The following is an 18477-nucleotide window of genomic DNA, read 5'->3' as shown; positions in this document are numbered from 1 at the left end:
TTTCAAGACCTCATAAAAAGGATTGCTGTCATTCTTCAAATTCCTCTGAGATCAAGGATTCGCAGCACAAACTATTGGCTACCTTGCAGTCAGCAACACTCTCCAGGGTGGCATCACCCATCGGCGAGGAGCTCCTAGATCAGACTAAGACAGTGTGGCAGACACCTGCCACTATTCCACCCATGTGTAAACAGGTGGGTAAAAAGCGTTATGGTTTCCAACAGTGCAACATTGATCTCCTCGACAGAATATGGGGAAGAGAGTGGGGATTCTTCTGGGCATTGTTGAAATCTTCTGTGGAGTTCCCACTGGACCTCCTGGCGTGTAATCTTGTCTGTCAGTGTCTTGCTGTTAGAAAGAAAATGAGGCAACAGCATTTGCTGTCACCTTGGCTGAGTTGTGCGTTACTGCCTGGGATCCCATGCCTTAAGGCTCAAATGGGTGAAATCAAGGCTTTCAGTGGTCTTTTTCCACCTTTCTAGGCTTGCCGAATTCAAGGACTCAAGCACTGCAGTGGCTTAATCTGGGTTGCTGCTCTTTTTTTTATTCCCTCAGGAGAGACTCGAATTCTTTTGTCCAGCAGGGGGTGAAAGCCTTGCGGTGGCCACATGGGATGTACTTCTTAGCTGTCGATTTTTAGGATGTTTGGAAAACCACCATAGCTTCACTTACCAGCCACATTGAATCAGGATTCCAATGCAGGTTGAAGACAGGAATGACCCTTGTTGATCTGACCTCAGTATACAACACTGTCTGGAGGCAGGGTCTCCTCTTCAAGGTCTCCTGTGTCATTCTCTGCCAATGAACGATCCCAGCAATGACTGGGGACCACTGCTTTAAGGTACACCTCAATGGCCAGATCACTAGACCAAGAACTTTTAACTTGGGCATCCCTCAGGCCTCTGTCCTGGCCCCAATACTTTTTAATCTATACACTGTGGATATACCAGCGACGGAGTCAAATAAATTCATGTATGCAGATGATATTGCCCTAGCAGTTCATCATACAAGCCTCCATATCATCAGCTACACCCTAACCCGAGATCTTAGCACAATGGCTGATTATTTCCAATGCTGGAAATGTACGCCTAATCCAAAAGAGATCCATGGTAACTGCTTTCCATCTGAACAATAAAATGGCTAATACCAAACTTGATGTGCAGTTCTGCAGTGAGAGCGTCAGCCATGAAGCTAATCCAAAGTATCTTGACGTTATACTGGACTGGAGTTTGACCTTTTGACAACACCTCAAGAACACCTGTGATAAGGTCAGTTCTCATGTTGCGCTTATCAGAAAATTGACCGGAACATCATGGGGCTCCAGTCCATGGACCTTACAAACTGCAACAATTAACTTGGTATGTTCTGCAGCTGAATATTGTGCAGTGTGGTCTCATAGCAGTCACACTAAACTCCATATCTATTCAAGGGACACCATCATAGGACCTAATCACATCAGCCACACCATCAGGCACTCGTTCACCTGCACATCTACTAGTGTGATATATACCATCATCAATTAGGCCTGAATAAAGACTACAAAAAAAAAAAAAAAACCCTAATTTCCTCATGCCAATTTGCCCCTCCTGTTACTCACACGTTCTTGTTAACTGTTTGAATTTAGCCACCCGGATTACCACTACAAAAGTGTTTTTTCATCCTGTTGATAATTGTCCCACTTGGTAAGACAACTCCCATCATGTACTGCTATATATATCTTCCTACTGTATTTTTCACTCCATGCATCTGATGAAGTGGGCTTTAACCCACGAAAGCTTATGCCCAAATAAATTTGTTAGCCTCTAAGGGGACACAAGTACTCATCATTGTTTTTGCTGATACAGACTAACACAGCTACCACTGTGAAACTAAACTCCTTGACGCTCAACTCAATAATGCTATGTGCATAGTGTTGGAGACACTCAAATCTACTCCAGTTGACTGGCTCCCGGACCTATCGCACATCCAGCCTCCACAGACTAGAAGAGCTGCTCAGACATCTCGCTTTCTTAATCATGTCAATGCAAATACGGAAATCCCACTGCACTGTGACCTGCAGAACCGCCAAAGACGAGATTAAAATCCTGCAACCCTCTATGGAACCGTATCAAGATCCTTACACCCAACTTTGATGCTGAGGCTCAATGGAGAGTCACATGGAGCAATTCGACCTCTCAAAACAAACAGCTCATTGCTCATCCTGTTGAGGAACCACCGGGGTTTGATTCATGTCAGACTCTGGCAGATTGAATTACATCAGGACATCTCATGGGAGATGTGGACAAACCCTCTTTAAATGGAAAATGAGGCAAACACTGGGTATGCGACTGGTCAAGCAATAGAGCACATCATATCTGAATGTCCCATTCGTTCCTTTGCTGGCAGTGTGCTGGTTCTCAAACTTTAGATATAAATTTGTAGTTGTTGCTACCTACCCAAGCCATATGAAAGAAGAAGCATGTTCCACCTAAGGATTCTGACTTAACCTGACCCTCAACCTAACTTCCTGGATGCAGGAAACAGTAGCAGGGTAGGCAGCACTTGTCTAAGTCTATACCATATGACAAGGCCCAGAAAAGACTGGATCTCTGGGCAAAAGTCCCCCGGGCTGGTACGTGGGAATGGGAGGAGGAAAGCGGGGGGGGGGGGGGGGGGGGCTAGGGAGCTCCACAAGCCGCACTTCAATGAAAAAAGAGCTTCATGTGGTTCACGAGCCACAGTTTGGCCACCCCTGCCCTATGGCATTACTGAAGAATGTACCAGTATCTGAATGTAGGGCCGCTACATGGGCTTCAGTATATACTCTTTCAAATCATTATGCCCAGAACCATGCTGTCACATTTGACGCGGCACTTGGTTCTGCAGTTCTGAACTCTACTGTGAAGTTTCCTCTGCCATTTGTGGTTACTGTTTGGAAGTCACCTGAAGTGGAACACCCATAGGGACACTACTCAAAGAAGAAGAGGTTACTCATTTTGTGCAATAATTGTTCGTTGAGATGTGTCCCCCTGTGGGTTCGCCACTACCTGTCCTATTTCCCCTCTGCTTCAGACTCTTCATAAGGGGATGTTTGAGTGGAGAAGGAACTAAGGGCAATTCACCTGTGCACCGCTACGTATCTGTCACAAGGAGGCATAAGGCCCATGCATGGGCCGAATGAACACTAACTGAAAATCTCAGATCAAGGGGTCGAGGAGTGCCCTACTCTTTAGTGTAGCACAAAGGGAAAGAAACACACTACTCCTTCTTTTGGAGTATATATTGAATTTTTTGCACCCCACACAGAAAATGTATTTTTCAATATTGTATATAGTCCACTTTTCTTCTGTGAAATCAAAAAATTTCAGCTACCTCCGCCAAATACACCTCTACCCCGACATAACACGAATTCGGATATAACCTGGTAAAGCGCACTCCGGTGGATCAAAGCAAGTTTGATATAACAAGGTTTCACCTATAATGCAGTAAGATTTTTTGGCTCCCGAGGACAGCGTTATATCTGGGTAGAGGTGTACCACTATTTACTAGAAAATTATATTTTGTTAAAAACTTCGCAGTAAAGCTGTTTGAAAAAAAGTTGACTTTTAGTTGAAAAACAAAAACCCAACACTGAATTTCCAGGTTTGCAATGAAAAGTTGCAATTTTTCACAGAAAGACCCTTACCACAAAAAATGTTTATCAAAAAACCAATTTTCTTTGAAAAACAATTTTGACAGAAATTTTTTGACCAGCCCTACCTTGTAGCCTTCTTGGAAAAGTTCATTAAGTAGAAGCTAGATTTAGCCACTTTTACTCATGTTGAAAAGCACCTGAGAAGTAGTTCCACTTATTTCGGTGGCGGTCTACTAGTGGAATAAGTTAGTATTTAGTGTGATTAAAGGAGTTAGACTGTTGCCCTAGAAATTCATTGAGGGAGTACCTGCAGTGTAAGGCTAAATGCAGTGCTTTCTTCCTTTCAGCAAAATTGTGGGTTATTTTTCTTGTAGTGTTAATATTCCTAGATCCCCGGGCCAGAAAGGACCATTGTGATCTAGTCTGGCATGCTGTATACAGGAGAACATCAGAGTTACGAACACGTTGGGAATGGAGGTTGTTCGTAACTCTGAAATGTTTATAACTCTGAACAAAACGTTACGGTTATTCTTTCAAAAGTTCACAACTGAAGATTGATTTAATGCAGCTTTGAAACTTTACCATGCAGAAGAAAAATTCTGCTTTCCCTTTATTTTTTTTAGTAGTTTGTTTAATGCAGTATTGTACTGTATTTGTTTTTGTGTGTCTGTCTGTCTGTCTCTTGGCTTTGCTGCTACCTGATTGCATTCTTCTGGTTCAAAATGAGGTGTGTGGTTGACTGGTCAGTTCATGATTCTGGTGTTCATAAGTCTGAGGTTCTACTGTAATACAGGCTATAAAACTTAGCCAAAATAATTCCTAGAGCGTATCTTTCAGAAAAACAATGCAGCCTTGCAAAATTCTATACCATCCAGGCACAAAATTTGTTTACCTTTTACCATGATGATTAATAGTTAATGATTTTTGTGTGGGTGGACACCTCAGATGACTTGAGGAGCATAATTTTGCAAGGTGGTGTTGATAATCTAATTCTTATGAAAATGCCTTTTTTTCTCATACACTACGCTTATAGGAGCGTTATAACTCCCTAGATATATTCCTTTGACCAGTTTCCTGCTTTTTAAAATATGCTTGGGTTCATTATTTTTGCAAACAGTTTTAAAATATATTTCATTTAATTTCTAATGCTGTTCAAATCTGAACAAGGAAATGCTCTGAGAGAGGAAATGTACTGTGTGTGAACTGCAAGCATAAGTATACAGTGAGCATGTCACTTGAGTGACTTGAACAAGTTTGTTCTAGTAGTAGATGACATGTAAAGAGCAGAGTTGACCATAGATGCATATGTGTCCTAAACAAAAATGGGACTTATCCATTCTGCCTCCTGGTCCCTAACCACTGCTGCTCCATGCTCCTTTTCTCCCTCCCTCGCCACCCAGTCCATTTTACTGTGTTATTCCCCACTCCAAAAATGTGTTTTTTCTGCAGAAGACATTTTGAGCTCCCAAATATGTCCCAGAATCCTTTGCATGGCCTGTAGCAGTGCTTCAAAGAAGGTATTGTGGAAGCCAGAGCAAAGGAGGATTCTGGAGAAGTTTCATCACCCAGAGATGCCAGCCCTTCCTCCCCCCAATCCCCTCCACCCCTGCGGAAATGGGAATATGTTTTCTGAAGAGAGAGTTGCTGATCAAGAACCCCACTGGTGGAGCAGAGGGGGGTTGGGATTGGCATATTGATGCGTCCCAATACTATTATGATGCCACCTTAAGATCTTGCATCTTAAACAAATGCCTACTTAGCCTCTGCCTGAAGTTTGTCCCTTAGACAAAAAAGGTAAAGCGGTACATTTTCATGAGTTGTACATCCATAGACTTAATTTATTTTAATTTCTGGTTTTGTTTAGTCTTCTCCATGTATGGTGAGGAAACAGGATAAACCCCTCCCTGCACCACCACCTCCCTTGCGAGATCCTCCTCCGCCTCCACCTGAGAGACCCCCTCCTATCCCGCCGGACAACAGGATAAGTAGACATTTGCATCATCCTGAAAGTGTGCCTTCCAGAGACCAGCCTGTGCCACTTGAAGCCTGGTGCCCCAGAGATGTGTTTGGGACAAGTCCATTAATAGGATGTCGAATCCTAAATGACAGTTCCCCCAAACCAGGACTCACTGCAAGTTCGAATATAAATGGAAGGCACAACCGAATGGGTTCTGACCCAGGATTTATGAGAAAACATAGACGCCATGATTTGCCTTTAGAAGGTGCCAAGGTAAGAGATGCGTGGCACAAAGCGTGAAGCCTAATTTTATGTGTTAATCCAACGTGAAGTCTCACATTGGTTAAAGTGCCATTTATGTTGGCTGATGTCAATCTGCTTCATTTGAAGCTTTCCTGGCGATACTTAATAGGCTGTAAATAAGAGAGGCTCATTAAACTCTAATTTAAAGAAGCAGTAAATGAGGTTCAGTTAGGATTTAATTTTAACTTGAAGCCATCACAAAAATGGCAGCGCAGGAAAAACTATTCTAGATTTGCTATATTCTTCTAGCAAATGATCCTTAGAGTTGATGCTGTTACTGACTTCAGTTATATGTTGTCTTTGGAAATACCATATTAAAGTTACATATGCATTTATTGATAAATGCTCCAGTCTTAGATGAGATGCAGACTCTGTAACCACAGCAAACCACGAAATATGTGTAAATAATAAATGCACATGTCATAGCTTATACATTTTAAAAAAAGTAGAACAAATTATAAGTCAGATACCTTGTATACCGGGGGGTGTGTGTGTGTATATATATATGTATAAATCAAATGTATAAATTGCCTTTTTTTTACAGTAAAAAGAGCACATCAATATTGTGATTAAAAAACCCACAGCATCTAGTCTCAGAGCCTGGGTCAGCTGACTTGGGCTTGCAGGGCCCAGGTTGCGCACCTATAAAACTGCGGTGTACATGCTCGGACTGGAGACCAAGCTCCAAGACCCTCCCCTATCGTAAGGTCTCAGAGCCCAGGCTCCACCCTAAGCCCTAGCATCTGTACTGCAATTTTATAGCCCTGCAGCCCTCTACCCACAAGCCCGAGTCAACTGATCCAGGCCAGCTGCCGCTTTGCCACAGGTATTTTATCACAGTGTAGACGTACCCAAAGTGCCCTTAGTCACGACTCCATGTGCTGCAATCCTCAATTTGATATTATCACTCCTGTAAACCTCTTTGAAGGAAAGCCATAAGGTTGCAGTATTAGCATAACTAGAATTGAGCTATTGTATCTCTGCTCGTTCTTGTTGCAGTTAATTGCAATAACATCCATTTTTGCAGCTGGATCTTTGTCTGGTTCTCTGTACTCCTGTGGACTTGAATAGGGAGATGCAGGGTACCTGCTGTGGGAGCTGCAGTAACCAGCAGTGGCTGGTAAGGCAGACATGGGTAGCTTGGAGGTAGCAATTTTTGATGTGAAGGAGCCAGGCTTAGAGGATGCCTCATCATCTCTCTATGGTGAAGGGGATTGGGAGATGGAGGATGATGCTATTTGCAACTTCCCTTCGAGGCCCTGGCTTTCTTGTGGCCCGACAAAGGGAGAGGCCTGTGTGATTTTCTCCTGGGCTGGGCTGAGTAGTATGGTGTGGCATGGGCAACTTCCCCTGTCCACAAGTATGGCACGAATCTGTTCAAATTATTTCTAACTCCACTAGCATTTTGAGCCAGTGAGTTCTGCCTCCAAAACTGCAAGTAGGGTCAGAATCCATTATGGCAGCTCTGGACAATTGCATATAATATGTCCAAATAAATGTGATTAATTTTGAAAATGGAACAGACGTCTAATGCTGCTTTTTAGTACTAGAGTCCTGATATTGAAAGTTATGAAATTGGTGGGTGAGGCAGAGCCACATTATAGCAGACATTCTGATGTGATCAAAAATCACTCTAGAAAAAATACCCAAAGCAGTGAAAATCTAGTGAAATCTCTGCTGACATCTTAATGAATCATAACGGGAAACAATATCCAGCATAGTTGTTAAGTTGGAGAATGTGCTTCTATTTTAACTACCTTTCACTGTCTTACAAGCTTCCTAAAAGAAATGATACACATTTTACTGTACTATTAACATCTTTCCTGAGAACAGTTATGTATAGGGCCATCTAAAGGCCAGTAGCTGGTATTGGAGGTAGAAGGTCAGATATAGTTTGCCTCTTATACAAGAGTAAATATCCCATATTGGAGCTGTTCTTCTATATTAGTAATGATTGAAAGTTAATTCTCTTGCTGCAGTGTGATTGTGAGTCTTGTCCTCTATAATGGTTTGATGTAGGGTTATTTTTAGATATTTCAAAATAATAGAATATCTCTTCCATAAGGGTCAAATGTTGCCCTCAGATGCATGTCCATGACTCCTATGGCAAACTTGCATGCACACAAGTCAGCAAAAACTATTTTTGGTAATATACTTTCAGTGAATATAGAACATCAGACAGAGTCTTAGGGATTTACCCAGTTGATTGCTAGTACATGATACCTAAAGCAAACATATCGCATCTCTGTGGCCAGCATCAATGTAGAGCACATCATAAAACTTGTCAGAAGTCCAAGTTTATGTGTTACATGAGTATCATTGTGGTTGTCGGTCATAAAATACAGCTTTCACAAAAGATGTAGTTGCATCCTTCAGGAAAATTAATACATTATGCAGAGCTTTTCGTTCATTGGAATATTAGGATATGGCTTTCAGCCATTAGGCCTCGATTTGTGCATGTGGAAAATTATGTGGGTGCTTTCATGCATCTATGCTGCTGGGTTTTGCAGGTACAAATTCTAATAATGGTGCATGTAGATGTTAGAATTTTTAATATATACATTGCAAATGTTTGTACATTTAAAGTGCAGAGGCATGTATGTATATGCAGTTTCACACATGAATAAGTTCAGAGCCAGCACATAATAAATAATGTGGAGGACTGGCTTAAAATTTGTCCCTTAAGCAATGTCTTTTTTTTATGTTGTATCTTTGCGTACTGTTCCATTATTGTTGTAGTCACACATCAGCAAACCACTCTCAAATAAAAGTGGGATTAAAATAAACAATTGACATGGTACCAAAAACCCCCCCACAAAACATCCATCCTCAAGGGATTTCTTAACATTACAGTTGATTTGTAAAGTGACAATAGGAAATTGAGCCTTAATGAAGTTTTCTCATTTGCTCTTAATGTGTTATATCTATGTGAGTAATGCACAGTTCTGACCCCTTCCTCTTATTTTTAGTCTCTAAACTCAGTTTAAGACTAAAATGACAAACTAGGTACACTGTATTCCCAAAATACAATGCTTTGGTAATTAAAGTCACTTGGCCTTGTGGTTATTGCCAATATAACTGGAAAAGTGTGTATCCTAACTTACATCGAGCCCTCCCTTTTAGTGCTCGGTTTTGTTTTTTGATTAACAGGTATTTGTGTATTCAGGTTTTTTAGCTTGAATTTCTCGGTCCTTTAAGACAGGTCAGAGGAATACTTTCATGAAAACAGAGTATATCCATTAATTCTTTGCTAACTCTATTTTTAAAACAAGACAAAACAAATAGCTAAAATCCTATATTGTAGTACTTGAACAACTAGTTTCAAAGGTTAAAAAATGGATTTGAAAATTAAGATGGTCATAGAATGCCTTAGAGGAATAAAGAGAACTTGCATAATTTTCCAGTAATTACTGGAGATCATCTTTGCACATGTAAAATAGAGAACTTCTCAAGTACTTAAAATTACTAATTTGAGACTTTCTCCAATAAAGGCTATTTGAATTACTCCATTTGCTTTTCAAGCAGGTGAAAACATGTTGTATTTTTAATTAGGAAAATATTATTTCTGAGGAGTTGGTTTTCACCCGCTGTATATGCCTGAAAACTGTAGGTTCTAAAATTAGGCATCAAGGCAGTGAACATGCCCTTCGTCAGAGTGGAATGTTCGACTTCCCTACTGATATCAGAGACTACCTTTTTCATGTGAGGCTAGGTCTACACTACCCGCCTGAATCGGCGGGTAGAAATCGACCTCTCGGGGATCGATTTATCGTGTCCCGTTGGGACGCGACAATCGATCCCCGAATCGGCGCTCTTACTCCACCAGCGGAGGTGGGAGTAAGCGCCGTCGACAGAAAGCCGCAGAAGTCGATTTTGCCGCCGTCCTCACAGCAGGGTAAGTCGGCTGCGATACGTCGAATTCAGCTACGCTATTCACGTAGCTGAATTTGTGTATCTTAAATCGACTCCCCCCTGTAGTGTAGATGTACCCCGAGTTAATAAGTCTTTTTAATGCCTCTGGAGCTTAAAATCTATTGCCTGACCATTGTATAGCTTTGCTTTTAAAACTGAAAAAAATACCATTTTTGTATTGTCAGTGTTGTTTATTTGCAGGAAGGCACACAAGTTGAAAATACTGATTGCCAGCACATATTGCTACTTTTATTAAAATTGTATTTAAAATTACTTAAACATATAGCTTGGAGATTTTATTGACTGACGGCCCTATTCTAAGGCCATTGGGGTAAGTGGGCTTTGTATCTTGCCCTAAAACCTCTTTACTCTTAACAATCTTCACCTGATTTTCATGAAAACTGAGAAATCTTTTCCATAAGTAGAAGATGCTGATTTAAAGCTGTTCAGCTATAGATTTAAAGACATTGGATAGCTGTGGCCCTAGCAATGACCTAAGAAAAATATTCTTGATTCCACTGTAAATCAGTTTTATCAAGAGGTTCAGTAATGATTCTTAGACCAGTCTATTAACTCTGAGCTGCTCTACTGTAATTTAACTTCCTTTAGCTTGGAAAATATATAACTTGTATTATGAAGAGAGAAAGGATGGATATGTGATTTAACTCACTACAGTTGAAAGACATGCGTTGCCTCTTCTGTCTGTTTGCTGTGTGACCTTGGACAAGCTGCTTAACCTCTGTGTCTCCATTTCGTAAAGTGGATATTATATATACTTCAAAGGGGTGAAGTTGGAATTTAATAAGTGCTGGTAAAGTGCTTTGACATGATCCAGTGCAAGGAGCTCTAGAATTCCATGATATTGTTTAGAGTGACTATTTTCCCATCCAGATTCACACACAGAAAGCACCAACCCTTACATCCAGCTAGACTCTTGTTGAAAGCCCTTTAATTTGAGTCAAATTTTAAGAGAGTATTGGGTTTACATTTACAGTTCCGATTAGAGCTTGGTAGTAATGTTTCATGGGTCCAGTCTCATGGCTGGTAGAGGTGTCATGTTACTCAATCTGAGTAGCCAGCCAATGTGAAAATGCCATGCCATTGAGCTCTGGAGAGGCCATATACTGCCCTTTCACCAGTTGACATCTAAATTGTCATCTTTAGGTTTCAGGCTTAACCCATTTGGATAAACAAGGCCATTCACACCTCTGCATTGCTGTTTTAAGTCTGCCAGTTCTCAAAGTTAACATTGCATGAGTTTTAATACTTGATTAATGTTTCAGTCTTTATGTATAATTTAATGGAAGCTAAGATTCAGGAACACAAGTCTGCAGCAAGTGTTTGCGCTGTGTCCATCAGTTCAGACTTCAGGCTCCTGGCGGGTGGGCGAGTAGACCTTTCTGAACTTGTAAAGCAGTACACTCCTGTGATGCTGTATAAGTAACAATATCCGAGTAACATTTCTGTCCATTTTTCAGGTATTTTCAAATGGCCATCTAGGAAATGAAGAATATGATATCCCTCCTCGACTTTCTCCCCCTCTCACAGCTGCCTCCATCCTCCCTAGTATGAAGTAAGTTATCTTTATCTGGTGTTCTATTATAAAAAAAATGCATTAATTACATAGACAATTGCACTGATTCTGAACCACTGTAAAAAAGAGAATTAACTAAGTTCTCCTAGTGGATACGTTTCCCATGGACTTGAATGGGCTTTTTCAAAGGTAAATTGTGTTGACTAAATGGGAGCAATTGTAATGCTAATTTAACATGTCACGTACATTTTATAGTAAAATGGGATGAATTCTGGTAGGCATTGTGTATAGGCTCCTGGCAGTGGGGGTGCAGAATGGAAGTTAGTCGTTCCTATTTCAGTTCCCCTCCTAAGCCCACAGAGAAGCTACTGAAAGTCATTCATTAGAGGAGATGTAGGACAAGGTCTAGAGGTAAAGAGGGGGTGGGGGGGTGAGTCACCCCCAACCCAGCAATGGTGTTTATATTTTCTGTGCTCGTTCCTGCATCTGCTGCTTTACCTGGGGTTGCTGCTGGCCAGACAATGATCCCACAGTATGGCTGTTGTTGCAGAGTACCGTATGGGCACCCATTTAGTTGGGATCAACAGATGTCACTTTCCTCGCACTAGCCAGAATGTGGCCTGATGAATGTTGTCATTTCAAGATGTAAGCTACTCTTGAGCTTTGAGTTGTATGATTTGTTATTCGATGCCAAGATGTTGTTGTTCTCGGCAACAAGTGAATCTTCTGGTTAGGCTATAGTTTTCTACAGAAGCAATGGATTCTACGGCACTCTAAACCTTCTTTTGTAAACAAGTTGTACTCTATGGATTTTTTTTTCTTTATAAATTGTATTATCCTACGATACTTGGCCCCTGTGATGGGTTGGACCCCTTGGGAAGTCACCTGATGTGCTGAGATACCACTGAGTTTACCTGTTCTCCCAGCCTGGGCCTCCTTTTACCTGTATTGCTGAGCCAGGCTCTTAAAACCTCCTCTAACACACACACACACACACAGGCAGGCCACACCCAGTTGCAGATCAGCTCTGGGAAGACTCAGCTTAAGGGACTTGCTCCAGCACTTAGATGTCCACCTCCGTTGGAGTACAGACCGAAAGATATATTCTTCTTTGAGTGCTTGCTCATATCGATTCCAATTAGGTGTGCGCGCACGATCGTTGGAAGATTTTTTACCCTAGCAACACTTGGTGGGTTGGCTGAGGAGCCCCCGGGAGTGGCGCCCTTATGGTGTCGGATATATGCCCCTGCCGACCCAGCGCCCGTGACAGTCATTGGAACTGTGGAGCGCGGCATAGCTGATCTCCACATCCCTAGCTCTTACTCGGTGTACTGTAGATAGTTGTTTAGTGTAGTTTTTAATAGTTTTAACAGTTATAGTGTAGTTAATAGTAAGTTTTGTATGGCTGTTGTAGTGGCCCCGCTCCGCCGACATCGGATCCAAGTGTTTCCGTACCTCAACGACTGGTTCATTCAGGGTCATTCCGAGCTACAGGTGCGGTCTCATGTTCGGTTCGTCATGAGCTTGTTCAGGCAACTGGGCCTGCTGCTCAACACCGAAAAGTCCACTTTGGAGCCAACCCAAAGAATAGACTTCATTGGGGCGATCCTGGACTCGAATCTCGCCAGGGCGTGCCTACCACATGATGACCATTATTCATGGCCTCCAAAGCTTCCCGACCTTGACAGCATGCACATGTCTCGGTCTTCTGGGCCGTATGGCCTCGTGCACCTTCGTGACCAGACGTGCCAGACTATGCCTCCATCTGCTTCAGACCTGGCTCTTGTCAGTGTACCGTCCAGGCCGAGACCGTTTGGACACAGTACTCACTGTGCCGACGGAGGTCTTATCCTCTCTGGGTTGGTAGCTAAGCCCCAGCTTTGTTTGCGGGGGGATGCCATTCCATGCCCCACAGCCATCTCTAGTCCTGACCACGGACGCGTCATCTCTGGGCTGGGGCGCTCACCTCGCAGACCTTCACACACAAGGTCTTTGGTCCGCACTAGAAATAACCCTGCACGTCAACATAAGGGAACTGAGAGCAGTACGCCTGGCGTGTCAGGTATTCCGCGAATACCTTCAGGGCCGTTGTGTCACAATCTTCACAGACAACACAACGGCTATGTTTTACATCAACAAGCAAGGCAGAGCGTGGTCGTCCCTCCTCTGTCAGGAAGCCATACACCTCTGGGAATTTTGCATAGCCCACTCAATCGACCTGGTGGCGTCGTTTCTCCCAGGAGTCCAGAACACCTTGGCAGATCACCTCAGCAGGTCCTTCCTGCCTCACGAATGGTCGATACGTCCGGACATTATCCATTCTGTTTTCCAGAAGTGGGGATTTCCCCACATAGACCTTTTTGCCTCTCGCGAGAATCAGAAGTGCCAGGTGTTCTGCTCTCTCCAGGGACGCTCCCTGTCAGACGCTTTCCTGATACCGTGGAAAGACCACCTGCTCTGTGCCTTTCCTTTGTTTCCGTTGGTCCACAAGGTCCTTCTCAAGTTACGCAGAGACAAGGCCCGCTTAATCTTGATCGCTCCGGCGTGGCCCAGACAACATTGGTACACCACATTCCTCGATCTGTCGGAAACCAAACCAATTTCTCTACCATTGTGGCCGGATCTGATCACCTAGGACCACAGCAGGTTATGTCATCTGGACCTGCAGTCCCTCCATCTCTCAGCATGGATACTGCATGGCTAAATCAATCTGAGCTGTGTTGCTCCAGTTCGGTGCAGCAAGTACTCTTGGGTAGCAGAAAGCCCTCCACTAGGTCCACATACCTGGCCAAATGGAAGCGCGTCTCCTGCTGGTGTGCCCTGAGCAATACTGTCCCTCTGGAAGTGCCAGTACCTACCATCCTAGAGTATCTCTGGTCCTTGAAATAGCAAGGCCTACCTGTCTAATCCATCAGAGTACACCTAGCAGCAATTTCAGCCTTCCACCCTGGTGAAAACAGGCGCTCAGTTTTCTCCAATCCCATGGTCAGCAGGTTCCTCAAGGGTTTGGAACATCTGTACCCGCAAATTCGTCATCCAGCCCTTACGTGGGACCTCAATCTGGTCCTAGCTAGACTCATGGGTGCCCCCTTTGAGTCGATGGCCACCTGCTCGCTTCTGTACCTTTCCTGGAAAACGGCTTTCCTCATCACTTTCACATCGGCGAGACGAGTGTCGGAACTTCGGGCCCTCACATCAGACCCACCGTATACGGTGTTCCATAAGGACAAGGTACAGCTGCAACCACTCCCCGCCTTCCTCCCTAAGGTGGTGTCTGCCTTCCATGTCAACCAAGACATCTTCCTCCTGGTCGTCTTTCCGAAGCCACACGCTTCGTGACGAGAGCAACAGCTGCATTCCCTAGACGTTTGTAGGGCTCTCGCCTTTTACATCGAACGAACAAAACCTTTTAGGAAGACGTCTCAGCTGTTTGTAGCGGTGGCAGACCGGATGAAGGGCCTTCTGGTCTCCTCGCAGCAAATCTCGTCTTGGATCACATCAGGCATCCATGCGTGCTATGACTTGGCTGGTGTCCCAACTACCCCCCCTCACAAATAGGATAATCACATTCAGTAAATCATAACATTTCCAATGATATCTCATATGACCCATCTTGCATAAAGTATATCTGTTATGTCATATTAATTTCATAAGCATATTTTCATAAAGAATATGGAATGACACATCACAGCTCCCTACAATATGTAGTTCTTCCTTCGGCACTGAAATAGCATAGCTGTAGTTGTGCAATAAAATAATCACATCTGTCAACATGGCACCTATTGAAACAAAAAGAATTGTAACAGTAGAATGTGACATTGCCAAGTCTTTTGAAATCTTTGTAAACCCAATTTGCTGTTATATTTAGACACAGCAGGAAGAGAACAGCGTTAAGGGTGAATGTAGCTCAGAATGTCATTGTTCTGCCACTCTTTACCAAAGCATAAAGGTTATAATAAAGCTGCAATTGATAGGAGACACTTTCATTGTAACTAAGGATACATTTTAGTCATGGATATTTTAGTAAAAGTCATGAACAGGTCACACGCTGCCTTCACCTGGGAGCTGCGGGGGTGGTGTCTGCAGGCGGAGGCAGTGCGCAGACCTGCCTGGCCACTCCTCTGTCTAGGAGCTCAGGGAGGGAGATGTCGCAGTTTCCGGGGAGCCCCCTGAGGTAAGCGCCACCCGGAGCCCTCACCCTGTCCTGTGCCCCAACCCCCAGTCCCCTCCCACACCCACACTCCTGCTGCTGCTGCTTGGGGGATAGGGGATCGCGGTGGCCTGAGACTTGCCCCAGCAGCGGCCAGTGCGACTGGCCCAGGGGCTGCCTGAGCTGCTCAGGCGGCCACCGGACCAGGCGTACCGGCTGCTGCAGAAGTCATGGAGGTCACAGAAAGTCACGGAATCCGTGACTTCTGTGACCTCTGTGACAAACTTGCAGCCTTAATTATAACACATTTTCATTTGGTCATGACTTTCTAGAAAAGTCACACTTTGAGTTGAAATTGTTTGTATTTAATCCAAGTTCAAAGGTGAATATATTTTGGACAATATACTCAAGCCATTTTCGTTGTTGTTTGAGCTTTTGAGTTTGAGTATAGGAAAGAGAGGGAAGCTTGCTTATAGCTAGATATCTCAATATTGAAACTGGACATCTGTATATTGAAATAAATGCAGGCATATATATATTCCAATAATAGTTTCAAATAAACACAGCACAGTACATACAAATATTTGAATGTTTGATTCCCATAGACTGTGTGAGAGAGAATATTTGGTAGAGTGACCATTTCAGAGGTAGTTAAAAATTGAAATTTTTGTTCCAGAGGAAATTGTGATATTTCAGCATTTATTTTCATACTGAACAGAAAGTTCATAAATGACTAAATTTGGAAATGTCAAAATGTTTAGTTTTGGCTTAGTTTGACATTAATCTGTTTCTGCTGAAATTGTCACTGGTGCCTCAGGGCCCCATTCTCTTCTATGGGCTGGGCTCCCTGGCTGGACCACATCTCCCATGATGCACCACTGCTGGTCAGCCAGAAATGAGATTGTGGTGTGTCATGGGAGTTGTAGTCTCACCAGAGAGTCTGATAGACAGAGGCGAATGGGAGCATGAGCGTCCAAACTACAGCTTCCCCGAGGCACCGCAGTAGCTCAGGCAGACAAAAATTAATGTTGAATTGATGCAAAATGAAATGTGTCAATTTGGTTTGACAAACAGAAACATTTCAGTTTAGGTTAATCTGACCAGAAACTATATTGTTTCAGTTCTACTGATGGAAAATAGAAATATTACCATAGATAATTTCCCTTTTGCAGAAATATTTTCCACCAAAAAAAAAAATTGATGGAAAATACACACCCAGCTCTAGTTTATTTCATGATGACTCACTTTGGTTTTTAAAATAAATAAAAAACAAACACATTTTAAACTAAAAACGTTACCTTGGTGTGTAGAAGGTTTTATGTTAAGAAAATTTTGGATATCCATACAACAACTATAATTGTGCCGCATGGTATGGGTGTTAAGGCAGAAAAATTATCACTGTGTATAATAGCAAAAACTACATATGTCCCATTTTAAATTGACCCAATCAAAGATCTTACTTTGTCAAGCTTGGGTCTAGATTATTATGTGAAACCAGGTTGACATTGGTGTTGCACTTTTTAAAACTAATCAGCTTAAGAAACGCAGACCATATTTGCAACAACAAAAATTGCTTTCAAGCATATAACATGGATAATGTTGAGCCTGATGCAACTTGAAATGGTTGAGAGAATATTTTTACAGATTTTTTTTTCTCTAAAATTTGAGAGCCGTTAGCCCCCGTAAATATGTCAGACTGTCTCTGTTTGGTCAAAGATATTCTGTCATCCCATAGCTGTTCTGCTGCAGTCCGACCTAAATCCCCCATCTTTCCTATTCTCAGGTCTCTGTTTAGCCATGGCAGGCAGTGAGGTCACATGATACAGAACAGCGGGTTTTTTCTATTATTTTCACCAAAGTAATTCCAGCGTCAGGACTACAGACACTAAGATCCTTTCCTTTTACTATTTTCTGTTCCCAGTTAGAAACCAGATCTTGCAAGGTCCTGAACTGGGGATTTTAATTCACTGTTCTTGGAGCCTGATCTCATATACACGAAAACCCCTTTCCACTGCCATATGTAAAGGAGAAGTTGGGCTCAATGTGCACCCCCTGAAGTGTCAGATATCCAAGTAAATTTACATAGAAATTCAGAAAATATTTTGAAAATATTTTTACCAAGTATTAAGTATCATTAAGATAAAAATCACCACTGCTATTTGTTGCGCGAGAGAGCCTTTTTAAAAACAAATTGATTGAATTTTTAAACTGTCTAGTTGTAATGAAAAATATTGGGGGGGCACAAAATGAACAAATCAAGGCTCTTTGAAAAACTTGTGGATAATTGTCTTAGAAACAGGTTAAAATAAACACTTGTTGAGACCAAAATGCTATGATTAATTCATTAAAAGAAAAAGGTGATTAAAATAAGCTGCTCAATAATAATAGCTGTCATATGTAGCATTTTAATTGGTAGATCTCGTAGTGCTTCACAAAGGAGGTCAGTATCACTATCCCCATTTTATAGATGGGGAAACAAAGGTGCAGAGGAGCGACATGTATTGCCCATGGTCATCTGGCAGAGCCAGGAATAGGAGCCAGGCCTCCTTAGATTCAATTCAGTGCTTCATCCACTAGGTCGCACTATCTCCCTTCTGAAATTTCATATATTTTGTATATCCCTCATCCATTTATACCTTTCCTACAGCTTTGGGATGATATTCCCATATGTCTCACTTTCCCTGCCTCTGCCATATTTGAATACAGTAGTCTTAAGTATTCTAAAAAAAGTACAGAAAAACTTAACAATGTTTTGCAGTTGCAAACAATTGTTAATAGTTGCAGAAGGGTTTATATTTTCCCTTGTCTGTGATTTTTTTTTTTTTCACTAGATGTGCTACCATATCATTTGGGTTGCTGTTAACTTTATGATTTCTACGTGTCCTGCTAATTCATTTTCATCTTAGGTCCTTGATCTTCCTGCAGAATCGCAAGTTTTGTCTAATGCCCTTTGAACATGTTGAGTTGACTTTATATTGCAAAAGAACAGTCCCCTCATAATTAAGTAA

The 18477-nt window shown here is 42.4% G+C and overlaps 1 protein-coding gene across 5 annotated transcripts in view; it reads left to right on the top strand.

The window, feature by feature from the left end:
• The window catches only part of CBLB (Cbl proto-oncogene B), a 194667-nt gene that overhangs the window by 151290 nt on the left and 24900 nt on the right, over nucleotides 1-18477 (top strand). For all 5 annotated transcript variants that reach the window (XM_034790499.1, XM_034790511.1, XM_034790493.1 and 2 more), the window contains 2 exons: nucleotides 5478-5843; nucleotides 11264-11358. In XM_034790499.1, coding sequence (XP_034646390.1) covers nucleotides 5478-5843; nucleotides 11264-11358 — 461 coding nt within the window. The remainder of the gene's footprint in view (nucleotides 1-5477; nucleotides 5844-11263; nucleotides 11359-18477) is intronic.

This window comes from Trachemys scripta, chromosome 1 (genome assembly GCF_013100865.1).
Source record: "Trachemys scripta elegans isolate TJP31775 chromosome 1, CAS_Tse_1.0, whole genome shotgun sequence".
Classification (NCBI taxonomy): domain Eukaryota; kingdom Metazoa; phylum Chordata; order Testudines; family Emydidae; genus Trachemys; species Trachemys scripta.
Note: the sequence above shows the minus strand (reverse complement) of the source record. Positions and strands in the feature narration are given on the sequence as shown.